The sequence below is a fragment of the Parasteatoda tepidariorum genome, chromosome 1, assembly GCF_982258835.1.
Source record: "Parasteatoda tepidariorum strain Cologne lab strain chromosome 1, Ptep-v5.0, whole genome shotgun sequence".
NCBI lineage: Eukaryota > Metazoa > Arthropoda > Arachnida > Araneae > Theridiidae > Parasteatoda > Parasteatoda tepidariorum.
In genome coordinates, this window is record NC_141755.1 from 84,403,068 (window position 1) to 84,420,244 (window position 17,177).

A 17,177-nucleotide genomic window follows, 5' to 3' on the forward strand; every position below is an offset into this window, starting at 1 on the left:
AATTTAACTAGATGACAAATAAAGCATTTAATCAATTAACTAACATTTTGAAGTTAAAAACAATTACGTTTTATTACAAAATAACATATCTTTTTCGGAAATTTTAAAAATTCCCTTGGGGACTGAAATAGCCTGGCTGGTAGGGCGTTGGGCCCATGTCCGAGAGGTCATGAGTTCAATTCCCGCCTCCCGAAAACTCTCCTTTGTACAAAATGGTGACTGGTGCATGCTAGATCTGTCGGGGTCACAAAATCCTCCAAGCTCCCACAACACATCAATACCTCTGGGAGTACTGGATCGGAGATTGATCGTGCTCTGGTTTAGGTCGAGATTACGATCTGTGGATAGAAGGATGGTGTGTGAATCTGTCCTCCTTGTAAAACGGGATGTGACGTATGTATGTTTTATCCGGATCATCCTCAGGGATGTTTCCCAGACCATTGTGCAGCTCTAGTGCACGTAAATAAAAAGTAGCAATAATCAAAATTTCTTTGACGTTTTCTCTGTTTATTTCTGCTCGGCTGTTTACAATTTTACGATAGTCGGGAGTCTGAACAAGGAATTTGACTCGCAACCCTCCATTCTCAATGTGTCTTCAATGAATATTTTATTAGTAGATAATTAATTTCAATAATAATATATTCGACTTAAATATATTCGACATGCGTTTCACTAAAAATTTTGTCCAGGCAACATTCACGTAGTCTTTTTGTATTGAAAATGCCTATTCTTAAAGAAAGGGAGATAACTAATAAATGTGCAACTGAGAACTGCATTCAAATAAAGCAAAAAATGATATTAATTTCCATTTTGATAGGTTAGTGTAAATGTCATTAATTGAAGTACATCTAAGTAACAGGTAAAAAAAAGTACCTGTTATCTTTTACTAGATACGCATTATTTTTGAGTCTTATGTCGCCAACATGCGGTAACCCTGCAGAACACAGCTCCCTTACAGATTTTCACCTTCAAGGCAATCAACGAGAATTTTCAGTTTTTGTTCTGAAATTACTAAATTAAACAGAGTATTTTTGCTTTATGAACACCTTACTCGGTTACAACGGTTTAAACAGAATGTTTTTTAAAATTTCGAATAGAATTGTCTAGAAAATGGAAAGCAGGCGAAAATTGAGTCGTAATTGTCCATTGGCGAGAATATGTTTTCATAACTGTGATTAGAAAATATTCGTTGTTATTAACAGCCTGAATTTTTCGACTTCAGTAAATGTAAATAAACTGATGAAACTTTATTTATTTAATGTAGTCGTCAACAAAAAGTAAAAAGTTCAAATTTTATGTTTACAGCATTTTCACTGTCAATTGGATTTCAAAAGATCAAAACAATCGAGAGATAGAATTACTCGTATTTCTAAAAACCTTTAAATAATATTGATGTTAAGAAAAGAGAATGAAAAGTGATTCTATTCGTAATTCATTAAAAGGAAATATGTTCGATAGTCTTGAAGATGACACTGATATTTCCGAAGAACTTGCTGATACTTCAGATCTTCCAAAATCAGTCATTATTACAAATGTTGATAGTGATATTATCAATGATGAATGCCGCAAGGTAGAAATGACAACTTACATTCATTGTATATTTATTTGTTTTCTATAATTTCTGTCTGTCAGAAATATATTATAATATGCACCATTGTTTTATTTTTGTATTAAAGGTGAAAAGTATTATTATGTAAATACCGGCTTTTAACACTGATTTTTGTTTTTCTTTTAAAGGTTTATCACCATAAAGACTACTATATCCGCGTTTTTCTCTTCATCATATTTAATTTAAAAACTTATAATTCATTGTACTTTTATTGCCAAAATAATATCTTATTTGTTTATATATTTAAAAAGTAAGGATACAATTTTATTCCTATTACAGTTACTAGATTTAGCTCCTGTCATACGTAGATTGTGCTAGTACAAAATTTTCAATTATCATTCTAAAATTTAAATTTAATAATAAATAATTTGAATTCAATAAAGTTTTATTTTAATGAAACAAAACACTTTTCACCCTGCTGTTTTATTTTATACTGACAATAAACAATCCAATTGTTTATCGCTGTTCAGCTTTTTTTAAAATTTTTTATTCCTGTAAAAGATTGAGTAAATAGTTTAAAATAAGCAACATAATTGGAAGAGATCTGAGCAAAACTCAAAGTGCCCTTCTATGAGGAAACAGCCCTGCCCCTTTTTATTCCTAGGGAGAATATAATCTTCTCCACATTGGTGACTATCACCAATTGAACATGTTACACAATTATTTTACTCTTCATCAGATAATTGCTCTGCACTACTTTGTCTTGTTTCATGGTTCGCTTTGATTTGACTAGTAAATCGCCTGGGTCAAGGTCCGAACTGTGTGTGGCCACTACGTAGAGCTTCCTAACTCAACTTTGTTCGAGGTCCTTGGTTCAATTCCTGCTGGCAGCCAATGAACATATCTCTTTCACGTATACTTTCCTATATAAAATATTATTTTTAAAGCATAATTCTATGATCTGTAACTCTTTTGTTTTCTTAGTTGCTCAGATCATAAAATTTTAACACTTTTGAAAAATCAAATTTAACTTACTTAAAAAACAACAACTTATATTAATATGATCTTGATTTGGCTATTAGTCATTGAACGTGTTAATGTTAATCACTTTGTACTAATAAATATATTACTATTTTTTAAAATGATTTTGTTTGACTAGAAAGCTGGGACACTGTAGCACAGGGATATGTGAGAGCATATATGCTCTAAATGTTCATAGGTTCTAGTAGATTTAACAATGCATTTTATTGTTTTTTTTAAAATTCATATTTGTTTACATTGCTTTATTCTACATTTAGCATCGTGCTAATAAGAATGCTATTGGGAATTTTGACATTGGATTTTTGTCCCTACTTGTTTAAAGCATAAATATGCACACACACATGAAAAAAAAGATTTATTAACTCATTATTTTCAATATTTTGTACAGATGATTGATTTTTTAAACCTGGTGCTTTCTTTTCAAATTTATACAATTAAATCATGCCAGGAAATCAGATATGAAATTAAAATATCTTGAATAGCAGATGATTCTTAATTTTATTTGATTTGCTCATTTTCATGATATTTTATTTTTCAGTCTGATGTTTAATATTATATTGACTAAAACAGTATTTTTCATTTAATTTAAGTTGGCAGAAAAATTTTATATCTCATGTCATTTTTTCTCTTGGTTTTAGATACAATTTGAAAGAATTTTTTTACATTTTGATGAGGAAGCATCGTTTCAATATTTTAAAAGTTTCCATAGAGTGCGTGTAAACTACACAAATCCAACTGCTGCTGCAAAAGCAAGAATTCAATGTCATCAAACAAAAATTGGAGGAAATGTGGTCAATTGCTATTTTGCCCAAGTAATAATAACTTTATTTACGTTTCATTTGTTACTTCATTTATTTCATTAGATATTCATTTTTTTTCCATTTATATTTTTAATATATGTAGAGATACTTTGGAAATTTTAGTGTTATCATTGGTATTTTGTATTGGTTAATCAAAAATATTTATATGGTTGAGTAAAGAACATGTAAAATGCTATCATAAGTCTACTTTTTCTTTGATATTCCTTATTATTGCTGTTTTTAAAATTGATCTATTCGTGTTTTAACCAATAGATTAAGTTCAATTTAAAGGCTGTTAAAAATCCCAAAGTTTAAAAAAATAGAATCAAAAATTTAATCAGAATAAAAAGAGACTTATTAAACATTAATATTTTAGTTAGAGTTTTTTTTACACACTTTTACTTATTTTTTTCTGTATGAGAAGGTTTTTACTGAATAAATAAAAATGTTAAGTTCTTAATTTTTGAAAATAAAAACATGGATTTTATTTGTTCAGAAAATTAGATTTAAGTTTAATTTATGGATTCATTTTGATATATATTAGTAATGATTTTATATCCTGATTCTTTTCATACACTTTTTATACTTGTTAAAACATTTAGTTCTAATATGATATTAAAGTCAATATTCAATATAAAGGCTTCCTGTTATTTAAATGAAAATAGATGTTATTACTTGAGATTGTCATTTAATAAGTGTATGAAAATAACATTAAAATATTTAAAATAACATTGAAAAATAATTTCGGTTAGTTAGTTAAATAGTTTTAGATAATTTCTTTGCTATTTCTGCTAAATCATATGACTCATGAATATGACTAAATCATATGCCATGGATACTATTTCATTTTGCAAAGGCAAAAATGTTTGACACCTATTTTAAAAAAAAAAATTTCATGGGAAAAAAATGAAACTAAATTTCTTCATTATATTGGAATGAACCACTCAGTGTAGAGTTCCACTCAGTGTAAAGGAATCAGTTCTAATAAGTGGTAAAATAGCACTGCATTTATGGTACAACTATTCGGACTTAATATATCTGCCATTATAGTGAAGGGTCAAAAGAGTGTAGACTGTCTATTGTATCCAAATGAGCGATGATTGCAATGTTATTAAGAATAAACGTCAATTTGATTTTTTAAGTCAAAGGAATGAAAAAAAAAAGATAAATGATGGATAGGGATCATTGATTGAAATCTAGTCAGTGTAATAAGGGAAAACAGATGCTTAAATAAATGATATTAATTCAAGGTGTTTTGCAATTGATAAATTTCTTATGGATTTCCTATATATAAAATTTAAGTTTTTTAAATTTTTTTTTTACATTTGTTATTAAATGTTCTAAGTGAGTTTTTTTTATTTTTCGGTATATTTATGATTAATAAATGTTTTATTGATTGGAGACTTTAAGAGGAAGGAGAAAAATGCTGATTTTAACTTAGTATTTGTTAAATTGTTGCACAATTGTGATTATTTTATTTAAAGAAGAAAACTCATCTAATTGGCTAATTCTAAATCAAAGCTAAATTCTAATCAAAGAAGTTAATAGTTTTATTGATTAGTTTTTTTATTTATTTCTATTGTGGTATTCATCTTTTTTTATTTATTATTTTGTTATATTTAGTGATAACCTTATAAGTAGAAAAACATGCATAAATGAGTAATTTGATGTGTATTTTCATTGTTAAGGATCAAAATTTTTTCTTAAATTTTTTAAGCCACTTCTTGGTTGCTTATTAATAATAATAATTGCTTCTTTTAAATTTTTGGTAATTCTAATTTATTTCCTACTGAAAAGTGCCTTAAAATATAATAAAATTTTGAATAAATAAAAAGAGGAACTGAATTTATTTGTTACTTATAAAAATAAAACAATTATCAAGAGTTTAATTTATTTTTTGTCATTATTTTTTTTAAAAAATTTATTATTTCAAAGAAGAAAAAAAAAACTCTAAACTCAAATAAAACATTGTTTCACTGAAATTGTAATTTTAAAAAATTCCTATGAAATTTCATATTATTGAGTGTCATTTTAATCGCCAAGTAAGTTTATCCTATTCTGGGATATTTGAAGAAGAAAATTGAGAGAATCCTTACATAATCTGATATTCTTTTATTTTATTTTTTTATTTGAGATCGATCATATAGCTTTGAAGAAAATTATCAGTTGAAGCTTCTCTCAGAGTTCCGAGTGTTACAACTTATTCTCAATATCCTGTAATTTCATATTTATACAAATGGTATTTGCAGAAAAGTATCTATACATTTCAGAAACTTTGATGAAATGTTTTTCTCTCAGAAATAATGTGAACGATAAACTGTACCTATAAACAGTAAGTTAACTTTAGAAAAATAAATGTAAAATATTTGAAAAGATTTTCTTCCTTACTCTAGCATAGTATTAAAAATTCTCTGTTTTGTAACCATTTACCTGCCAATGTTCCAAAAATGAACTTTGAGTGGGAATTTAATGAACAATTAAAGCCCAAATAATATTTTTTTACATACATTTTAAATTTACTTTATGAATTATTTTTTGAATTTAATTTGGTTACATTTCTGTAATGATTTGATATTTTTTTATGAATTTTAGAATTCTAATATAATTTTCAAATTTTTTGCCTTCTTGTATTACAATTTATCAATAAATCAAATTTTTATAATGCAACTAGTTAAAAACCTAACTAACTAACTTCCTGGCATTACAGTCCATGTTGGACCATGGCCTCACTAGCAATTTTCCTCCAAAGTCGCCTGTCTCTAGCTCTTTGTTTCCAGTTTCGGACTTTTAGAGTCTTAAGGTCTTTTTACACCTCGTCTAACCATGTCTTGGCCGGCCTTCCTCTTTTCCTTTGGCCCTGGCACTGCCCCTCGAATATCTTCTTAGTGCCTCTATTTTCCTTCATTGTCTTAAGGTGTCCTAGCCATTGAATTCTCTTTGCTTTTACATAATTGATTATATCTTTTTCTTTAAATAGTCTTGCAATTTCAAAATTGTATCGCCTTCTCCACAGGTCACCCTCTTTGACAGGTCCAAAAATAGTTCTAAGAATTTTTCTTTCCCAGGTAATCAGCATTGTTTTCTTGTTTCTGGGTTGGAGTCCATGTCTCTGATCCATAGATAACAATTGGTCTGATTATAGTTTTAGTTAGATACTTAATCTTCCATTTTTGAAATGGTATTTTAAGAGTTCTGTTTCTAGAATTAAAGTGCTTCATTCAGGATTGAGTTATGTTGTGTGTATTTCATTCAATTGGTATTATGAAACTTATTCAAGATGAATAATGATGTTTGAATAAGCAAAGGGGAGATGACTGTGTTAAATTCTATTTTTTTTTTTATTACTATGAACCTCAGAAACTTGAATTTGCATGTGACTGATAATAGAGTGATAGTGACAGATGTTATTTTAATACTCAGAAAGTAGTGCACAATATGCACTTATTCATCCTCAGCGTTTTTCTCTTTTGTTGAAACTGTAATTATTGAAGAAAGTCTTTCTGATGAGGTGATGGCTTTCAGGAAAGAACATAGTAAGGTTTCTGAAATGAACTGGGATAGACTTACTTATTTAACTCTAGTACTTATTGAAAAGCACTGCCTAGTTAGATTTTTAATGGCCTAACGAGCAGTGCACCTGGTATATGTTAAAATAAATAAATAAATAAAAAATAAAACTGATTCATTAAAATATGTCACTTCCAAAATTATACTAAGAAGCTGTTAAGAACATTTTACATTTTTCTGAAGGGACAATTTATATAAATATATTTTTGTGACTCCTGTAAAACTGAAAAAAAATATATACATTTAAAGTTATGTCTCAAATGTATGTTAAATAATTTTATCCATGCCTCACTGAAGTTTGATATTTTCCTTGGAGACTTTTTAATTCTGGTATTTTATTATTTATGTTAACAAGTTTTCTGAATTTTTTTAATTATTATTTTTTTATCTTAACATAGACATTTGATAAAGCATTTATTAAGTTTGTTTTATAAATTCAAATGCTTTTAATCAATCTTTTAATTCGATCATATAATTTGTCTAGCCCAGTGTATGTAGTGGAAATAAAGATAATGAAACATCTGATGCGTACCTGCAACCACCATCTCCTGTGCGTCAGTTTCTTATATCTCCACCTGCCTCACCCCCAGTTGGTTGGGAACCTGTTGATGAAGCTCAACCATGTATAAATTATGATTTATTGCAAGCACTTGCTAAGCTAACTCCAGGTGTAGTATCATTTTATTGTAACATCAGCAAAAGAAAAAAAAAAATCTCTTCACTTCTTACGTTAGAGCCTTGATTGCCCATGGGATTGGGTGGCAAGGGAACTAAAAAATACAAAAATCATAGATGATTCAAAAAGCAGGGTGTAAACATGAAATATAATTTTATCATCATCACATATGTTTAATATATATACACAATTCATTATTGTGTGAATATATTAAACATACAATGGGAATTTTGTTATATGTATAAATCTTTAAAACCATGAATGACATACATATTTCATAAAAGTTTTCATACATAAAAGTTCATATATAAGAGTGTTCAGTTACATTTTTTTAAAAAAAGCAGTCACTCGTTTTTGCTTCTTGCTTTGGAATCACCTTTTCTTACTTTGAAATCGTAGTTTGTTGAGGGTGAACTTGCTTGCTTGAGACATCTAGGTCAATAATTGATCACATGCAATGTAATTTTCAATCTCTTTGTAGAACTTGCGAATAATCGAGGCTCTACTTATATACAATGAAAATTTGTTTAAGGCAAGTTTTAGGTCCCACTAGAAGTGTCCCAAGTTGAAAGAATCTTTCTTTTTTCTTTCCAAATCTTTAATATTTCCAAGGACTATTTAAATTAATACATACTATTAAAAAACATTTTATCTGTCAAATGTTTATTTAATATTGTTAGCTTTTATCTTTACCAAATGAGTAAAAACATATACAGATATTTTATATTTTTCATTTTTATGTAGTGTTTTGCATGTTTTAATTTAAATATATTCTTAAAGAATCAATCTTGATAACATATCTTGACAGTTAATTTCAGTTTTCAAAACTGCTAGTGAGTTTTTCTTCCAAGTTTAAATTTTTATTTTCTGTTATATAGCAATATGCATCTCAATAAACAAATTCAAGAATATAATAATGTTTTAAAAAAGTAAGAAAATTATATAGCCAATTGTCTAATCTTAATATTAGCTAAGTATTGCCTTTTCTAATTGTAGATTTATTCTTGAATTTTTTCATGAAATAAAATAAAATTCTTTAATAAAACAAATTTTCGTTTCCATGTGGCAATCCAAAATCTGCATGGTAACAAAACAGGTCGTTAAATAGTTACCGAAAATTTAACTTTTATTTCAGATGTGGGTCTTTTCCCGCAATGTCATTTAAAAAATTGTCGCTTTATCTCTAACAAAGATTAAAGTATAAAATGTAAACTTTTTCCTAAAAGCCCATGTTTTTTTTTTTAAAGGGAAGAAAAACAGTTTAAAATAACCTGTTTTTCCAAATTCTCTGCTTCTCCTTTATTCAGTTTTTTGACACTAAGGACGCTTCTTGATTATAGAACTACAACTATAGTATGTTTGCAATTTTATTTTTGCTCTATTGACATTGTCTATTTTACTTAATTAAAAAAAAGAATTGTTTGATTTTTGAGGGCATTAAAGAAAAGTGATATTGATTTAAATCGAAATAGGCAGGCTATCTTAAATTCATTTACATTTGAATATTTTAAACTACATTCCTGTCTACTTTGTAATCAACACCTATGTGCATAATCGTAAAACAAACTCCCTATTAATTGAAGGTTTTACAATATCATTAAAATGATATTTACAATATCATTTTACAATATCAGCAACAATTTACATTTAGGTAATGTGCTCTTTCTGAGAATATGTGCTACTAGTTGGTGAAAATTCTGAAAAGTTAATGTAGCTCTCTCTCTGTTCTGTATATGTGTATTACATATACATATATATATATATATATATATATATATATATATATATATGAGTCGCGATGGCTCAGGGGATAGAGTTTTCGCCTTCCAATAAGGTGAACCAGGTTCGAATCCCAGCGATGCTGGCCGATATGAATTCTGCATCAGACTTGCACCGACCACAGTGCTGATAGGAAATATCCTCAGTGGTATCATGGATTAGAGACCCCTTGCTGTCTGGCTAACCGTGGGAGGTTCTTGTGGTCTTTCTCTCCATGTTACGCAAATGCCGTTTAGTTCCATCAAAAAGTACACCACGAAAGCAAATTTTTTCCCAATATTTGATCCAGGAGTTCCTCTATCGAATTGGGTTCAATATTACAAAGCTACGTAGTTGAACATTAGTAGCTGTGAACCCAAAAATTGGGTGGGCTGTTCAATGACGTTTATAAAATAACATATATGAAGTCTAAGGACAAATTAGGTGAAAGAAATTTCAATTTTTTGTCGCAGTGGCTTTTTATTGTATTGCTCTAAAGTCTTCAGTTTGATACCATTTAGAATGTACAAATGCGGTATTTAGACAAATGCACTGTTACAATATTTTATATTTAAACATTGTGTGTAGTGTTTTTAAAAAGTGCTTAAAGGTGCTTATTTTCGATTTTCGTATTTTGAAAGCCCTTAAAAGGGGCTTTTTTAGTTGGGTGTTTTTTTAAAAAGTGCTTAATTTTCCCGTTTTCAAAATGAGATTTTTCCTTTACCATGTTGATTTTCGCTACGAATTAGGCAAAAAGACACCGTTTACGTTGTTCTATTCAACGTTTTTGGTTAAATCAAGATCAAATTGTCAATTGTCAAAAACTTTCCAACCTTGCCAAATTATGATATTTGTTAAAGTGCTTAAAAATATTTTGTGAGTGCTTGAAAAGTGCTTAAAATGTGCTTATTTTTTGTTGAATAATTTCGCTACTTCCCTGTTTATCTTTAAATATTTTTTTTTATGTATCTATTTCAGGGGAAGCACATGAGCTTCATCCTCCATCAAGTACACAACCTGGTATTGTTGTCCATGTTTGTGAAGATTTAAAAGCAGAATGTCCAAAGTTGAAAATAGTGCAGACTCGCCGACCTGATAGTATTGATTCTTCAAGTAGCTCTTCTTCTCCTCCATCTCCAACATCCTAAGTTTTTTTTGTTTTAAACATTTTTTCTCTCCTTATGTTGGCATTTTTTGGGGTTTATTAAGTTATCCTAGTATTCTGATATAAATACTTGTTTTTATCTACATATATTTTTAATATTGGGCTTTCATGTTATTTATTAGAGTGTTTAGTAATTCATTTCTCTGTTAATCATATTCATTGTTTTACGTGTGTTAGAATGGAAGCTTTTCCTCCTAATACTAAACCCACCTTTATTAGTTATCTGTTTAGTACTAACATATTCAGGGTTATTACTTAGTGCTTTTTTAATTACTTAATTTTTTAAAATTGCTCTGAAATTGATGTATTCTGAAAAACTTCATTTGTGAGATAACGGTGCTGTTGAAATTTTTTTTTCTTATTGCAATTAGAATTGCACCAGATGCAGATTAATTATTCTTTCAAAGTGTTATTTTACATATAATTATATAAGGAAGTTAAAGTTTTATTTTTAAAGCATCTCTAAAAGTATCAATTTTTTAAAAATTAAATTTTAATTAATTCCCCTTCTTTTATTCGCTAAAAAGGATTGCTACTGAATAAAAAGTAAGCTGCAACTGCAAATTATGATTAAGGATAATAAAATAATTTGTTTATCACATTGTTTACATGCATATAGATAATTTTTTTTATATAAATAGGTTGCTTTATTTTATTTGGTATTTCCATATCCTGTTAACATGCAGATAATAAGATGCTGGTACCAATTTTTTTTTTTTAAAAATTCAGAGTAAATTAATCAGCTTGCTATAAATCAACCATCTTTGGTATACATAAAAAAGAAAAATACCTTACTTAAGAGAAAATTGTTTTTTTTTTTTCCTTTGTTTTTTTCTTTATATAAACATAGTTCTGAAATCAAAGAATGATTTTCAGACCAAATATTATCAATCTATGTCAAATGATTGTATTCAATGCATGCTACCGAAGTCAGAAGCAGTGTATTCGAACCTTGATTTCAATAAATTGTAAAGAGACGCATACAGAAATAATTTGGTGTAGCAAACATTTATGATATCAAAAATCTTATAAGTTTTAATCAACCCCTTTGCTTATTGGTAGTACAACTGATGAGCCAAAATAATCGGTGTTATGCTAGGCACAATAAGCATAAGGTTAAAATAATGAATGTATTAAAATTTGAAAATTAGCTAGAATGTCTTTAATTTAAATTACACTTATATTATTATTTATTTATAATATATCATGAATGATTTTTAATATATCATGAATATATCACCCTGCAAGGGCCCAAATCAAAATACTTAAGTTTTTTGTTCCCAATAATTTTTAATTGGAGTATCTAAGTGTTTATTTCATAAAAAGGGACACTGAAAAAAGTTTTGAAAAGTCAGATAGAGAAATTCAAAAAAATATTAAATGTTTTTGTTTAGTTTAACCATTTTTTTTTCAATTTACCCTTTATTCCCAGCATGCTTTTTTTTACAATACCGGAAAAAAGCATGTCATGGTGCAATTAATGCAAATGTTCACATTCAAATACTTTTTTTTTTTTGTATGGGAAGTTTGAATAGAATGTCTTATTCTCCACGAACTATTTTGGAACTATGAGTAAGGGATCAATGAGTAAAGGGATCTATGAGTAAGAAAGGGTGGTTCATAGTTACAAACTCTACTGTGTTTTCTAGATTAGACTTAGACTGGATAGATTTTTTTGTGTTACAGTGTAGATTGCTTGATTTTTGCTAGTTTCTCCTGGTTTCTTAGTTTTGTATAGTTTAAAAAATTCCCTGAAATTGGAAATTTTTCTAAAAAGTCCTTTATTAAGAATTTTTTTTTACTCAGTTTACTGCTTGCTTTAGTTTTTAAATAAATATTATTGCTAAGTAATGAAGTAGGTCTCATTTTAAATAATTAGTTTGGAACTTTTCTGTTTTAAGCATTCAAAATTTTCATATCTGTATTCAAAACTCATTATTTTTAAATTAATTAAGGAATATGTTACAAGTATAACTATCTAAAATGGTTTTAATAGCTATTATTATTAAAGATCATGAATTCAAAAATGAACATGATAAAAACATTCTGTATTCAAGTTCGTTCAGCGTCAATCTGAAATGGAAAAGTTTAATTCAATCTAAATTAATAATTTATTTAGTAGATAGTAGTTTTGCATTTAATTGACCTTAAATGTCCCCGAAATTCCCAGTTGCTAAAATATTTTAAGTATTGCATAGTTAGCATGACATTTATATTATTTATTAAAATTTACTGTTTTTCCCCCCTTGAATGTTGGCAGCTTATAGGTCGGATGACTGAGCCACCTAAAAAAAATAATAGATTGCTAATTCGAAAAAAGAAAGAAAAAAAAAAGGATATTATATTATATTTAGATGGGAAATTTATATTAGTTTTAGTTCTTGTGATGATTGTAAATTTGTGTGGAGAAGGGAAGTTTTGTATCTTTGAATTATTTTAACGTGTTATCTATCATGACTTCAAAGAGGAAAAATAATTAATAATAAAAAAAAATAAATAAGTTCTTGTGATTAATGTAGCAGAAATTGAGAAACTTATTTCAAAAGGTTTCAGTCTGAAATTTGTAATAACAACTATAAACAAAGTGAGTAATTTTCAAAAGGTTAGAGAAGTATATATGTGTTTTTTTTATTAATTCAAATAAACATTCCAAAATTATAAACTTTAGTAAATGTGAAATTGATGCAACAGTGATCAGTTGGTTTTGTTCTGTAAGAGCAAGAAATATTCCAGTAAGTGTTAGAAAAAACATAAGATGTTTTGAAAAGTCTGGAACTTATGCATTTCAAAGTATCAAATGGTTGGTTAAATAAAGTTGAACAAAGGGATAACATAACTTTTAAGACTTTTTGTGATGAAGAAAAATTAGTAGATATGCACCATGTCAATTGGATAAAAAATGTTTAAATAAGACTTGAATTTCTATTTAAATTACACTTTGTTTTTGTTTTTATGTAATCTCCCCCCCCCTCTCTCAAAAAAAGCATCTAGTTAGGGGCTGTTTTTTATTGAAAGATTCTACTGTTTTGACATTTAAGTAGCATTTTTCTAAAAAAGTATTTTTGTTGCATGCTTTTATTTTTTAGCTTATTTATGATATTCCAATTTGTCTTAGTTTCAACGAATTGTTTAAAAGTAATAAATCTCAGATTCAATAAATTTTCTTGCACTGATTATGGTAGTTATTCTATGCACTTGTATGTTATGTCTAACAGTATGCATGTATATGTATGTGTACAATGTTATTTATGTGCATTATAAGGTGTATGTTATCTTTAGGAATTAATAATTTAAGCAACTTCATTTACAGCAGGGTTGACTGGAAATAAATTCTTTAAATGAGTGAAGAAAAGTTTTTATAAATTGAAGTTCTAGAAATTATTTTAAAATCTTCAGAAATAATTTTTATTTGATAGCAATATTTTATAATGGAACTATTTTATAAGACCTATTCTCAATAAGAATTGTGATCAGCTAATGGAAGCTTTTTTCCATTGTCAGAATTAGCAAGTTCGTTGGGAATTCAGATTTTTTTTCTGTGATATCAAGGTTTGATTATAATATATTTTTTTTATTATAACCTTGCTTGTGACAAATTAGACTAAAATTTGAATTTTTTATCCATTAAAGAAATTTTTTTTCTTCCTCAGGCTGCTATTGGTACAAATTTTAATTTCAAATATGACTTATTATTACTTCTATAAATATGAATAAAGGCTGGAAATGTAGTAGTGAAAATAAACTTTTTTCTTATTTATTTACAAGATAAATAAAATTACTCATTGATTGAGATGTCCTTAGTTTATAGAATTCAAAAAGGTAAATCAATTAGTTCCTAGAAAATTCAATTTTTTAAAAAAAAAAAAACTTATTATATTATATTATACGAACTTATCATATTTTATTATTAAATTAATTTGGGGATTTGTATACTAGGATTCATGTAACATATTTTTTAGTGTTAATATACCAGCAATAACATTTTAAGTTAAAGCTCTTAACTAAAAAAAGTACAAAATTCACCTATTTCCCCAAATTGAATATTATTTTAACTCTTTCTGTGTTTTTATGCTGTTTTTAATTTTTCTTGTTAAATTCTTAATGAAAAAGATATTGTATTTTGAAATATATTTAAGTTAAAATCATTACTTCTTAATTAGCAGTAGTTAAAGCATTTCGAAAATAAATTCAATAATATTTGTGCTAATGATTTATCAATGTTATTAAAAGTAATATGATTATTATTATCATAATTTGACATAAATAACTTTGGACAATTAATGTAAAGAATTAGTTGTTTTTAAATTATGTTTGGCAATGTTGCAAGATTTTGTTAAATTTTATCAAAATACCTCAAAACTGTAATAAAGATAGTAGAATCCTCAATACCTCACCCCCGACAAGAAGGAGAGAAAAAAAATTCCACTGCTTTGGGATTCTTATGAAAAAAATCCAGGTTTTTGGCAACTTTACATAATACATTTTTTTACATGTTGAAAAATTTGTTTATTTATATTTTTGGTCAATTAGTTTCAAGGATTTTAGAAGCCGATGGCCAGAGATGATTTTTAATATAAAACTATTTAAGATGCTTTAGATTTAACCCAATAATAATATTTTTTTGTTATGGTTCTTGAAACTATTTTAATTTTTGATGAGTTTTTCTTAGATAATAGTGAGAGATGTATCTGGATTTAATTTAGCCCATTATTTCATTTCATGTTTTGTGTTATTTAAATTGCCTCTAATGTTTAGAAATTTATTTAGAAATTCAGTGTTCATATTTCAAAACTTTTCAATATTTTATGAAGTTGTATATGTTTAAATTATTGTTCTCTTATATTATTAGCGAAATTTTTTTATTTTCTGGGATAGAAACTTTTTGCGAAATATTTCATAAAGTGGCAGAGAATTAAAAACTAAAACTTAGAGGGTTTTGGTTAATTTCGTTAACATTTTAAAAGGATCAACTTGAGAAAAATTTAATATTATCTCATGACAACTATCTGTTAGACAAGCTGTGAGATGTCTATGAAACATGTAAACTTATTTGTATGAAATTATGCTTTCCCATTTATTGCCATTGAAAATGAAACATTAGAAATGAAATGAAATTGAATTTTTTTTTTTTTTTTTTTTTTTTTTTTTTTTTTTTAAATAAACATATAATTTTCCAAAAATGTTTTTGATTATACAACTTTAAAATCATTTTACTTTTTGACTATTTAATATTTCAATATTTTAACTTTCTGACTAATATTCTGTAATTTCTGTTTATTGAAACAAGGCATTTTAGCAGAGTCTGAACTCAATTGGTATGTGAAATTTCTCAAGGCTTGTAAATGTTATATGGAGCATTTAATATTAATATCGACTGATTTACTCCTTTTTAATTTTTGAAACTTGTAAGTTATTGTAAACGAGCAGGTAGAACGATGAGAAATGTTTCAAATTTGTATTACCAAATTTTCTGCAAAAATCTTTTTCTTTTCTAAGCCTGCTAATCTCACCAAATCCATAATTTTGTTTTTGAGATTTTTTTCAGTTTTCAAAAGAAAAATTCATATCCATTATGAATATTCAAATAATGACCATATTTGTATTTAGTTTTAAAAGTTGGTTTTTGAGTATACTATATTACTTGAAGCATGAAATGAATAATTAGGAAATTTTATATTCTGTAATTCAAAAGTCTTCTGTTTTCTTTTTATGTATTAGGTATTCAATGTCATTAATTGTGTGCTTGGAGACCAAGCATATTACTGTTTGCTGGAAATGTCAACACTGTAACTATTAAACTTAATATTATACGTAATGCACCAACTGTGAACTTAGTTTTTTCATGCCGTTTTTTAAATAATTAATGTAAAGTAATTATCATTTTATTTGAATTAAATGTTTTGAAATTAAGTTTTTATTACAAAGTATGTTCATACGCTTCATTATTTTTTACTAGTTAAAATGCTTATAAGAATATTTTTGTCAAGCATTATGAAAGAAAATTGACTATAACATCTGATGATTTGATACTGCCTTCATGGAATTTTTATGATCATAAATTGAAATTTTTATTTTTCTTATTGTAGAATTGGCAATAACAATTAGTAGATGTGAATTTCTAAATGTTTGGTTTATGTGTGCAAGCTGAAATTTGTTCAATAAAATTTATTTCTTTTGAAGTTTCTCTCTCACTTTTTGATAAAATAAGGTTCTTTTTTAAACAACTAATATTGCACTTGTAAATCTAAATTTTACACAGTTCTAATAGAAGATATAAATGTTGAGTTTTCTCATACTTTAACAATAGAGCTCTAAATTAAATACTGTGATAATGGATAAGAATGAGATTTTGTACTAGATAAAAATGATCGATGATTTGAAAAGTTAATCTAAGAAAAAGAGAAGGACAAAGATATGTATGATTTACTGCAGTCAAGATGGTATTCAACAGCGCCAAATCGTCTGAATTGCAATTTATTCTATTTTTTTCCTCGTCAGCAGCGCCATCTGGTGATGAATTTTGTACCTAATTTTGTAACTAGGTCCGAATAAATAAACTGGTTTCGCAGCAGAATATTGCAAATCGTTCATTTTTCTCCAATTTATTTATTTTGATTTTTC

At 27.1% G+C, this 17,177-nt stretch overlaps 1 protein-coding gene across 1 annotated transcript; it reads left to right on the forward strand.

Annotated features, from left to right (window-relative positions):
• Nucleotides 1-941: 941 nt before the first annotated feature.
• Nucleotides 942-16,735, forward strand: sra (RRM_RCAN_like domain containing protein Sra). Its single transcript, XM_016056396.4, has 4 exons — nucleotides 942-1,570; nucleotides 3,229-3,402; nucleotides 7,442-7,625; nucleotides 10,370-16,735. Exons 1-4 carry the CDS (start codon nucleotides 1,409-1,411, stop codon nucleotides 10,537-10,539), a joined length of 690 nt encoding a protein of 229 aa, XP_015911882.3. The 5' UTR covers nucleotides 942-1,408; the 3' UTR covers nucleotides 10,540-16,735.
• The last annotated feature ends 442 nt before the right edge of the window (nucleotides 16,736-17,177 follow it).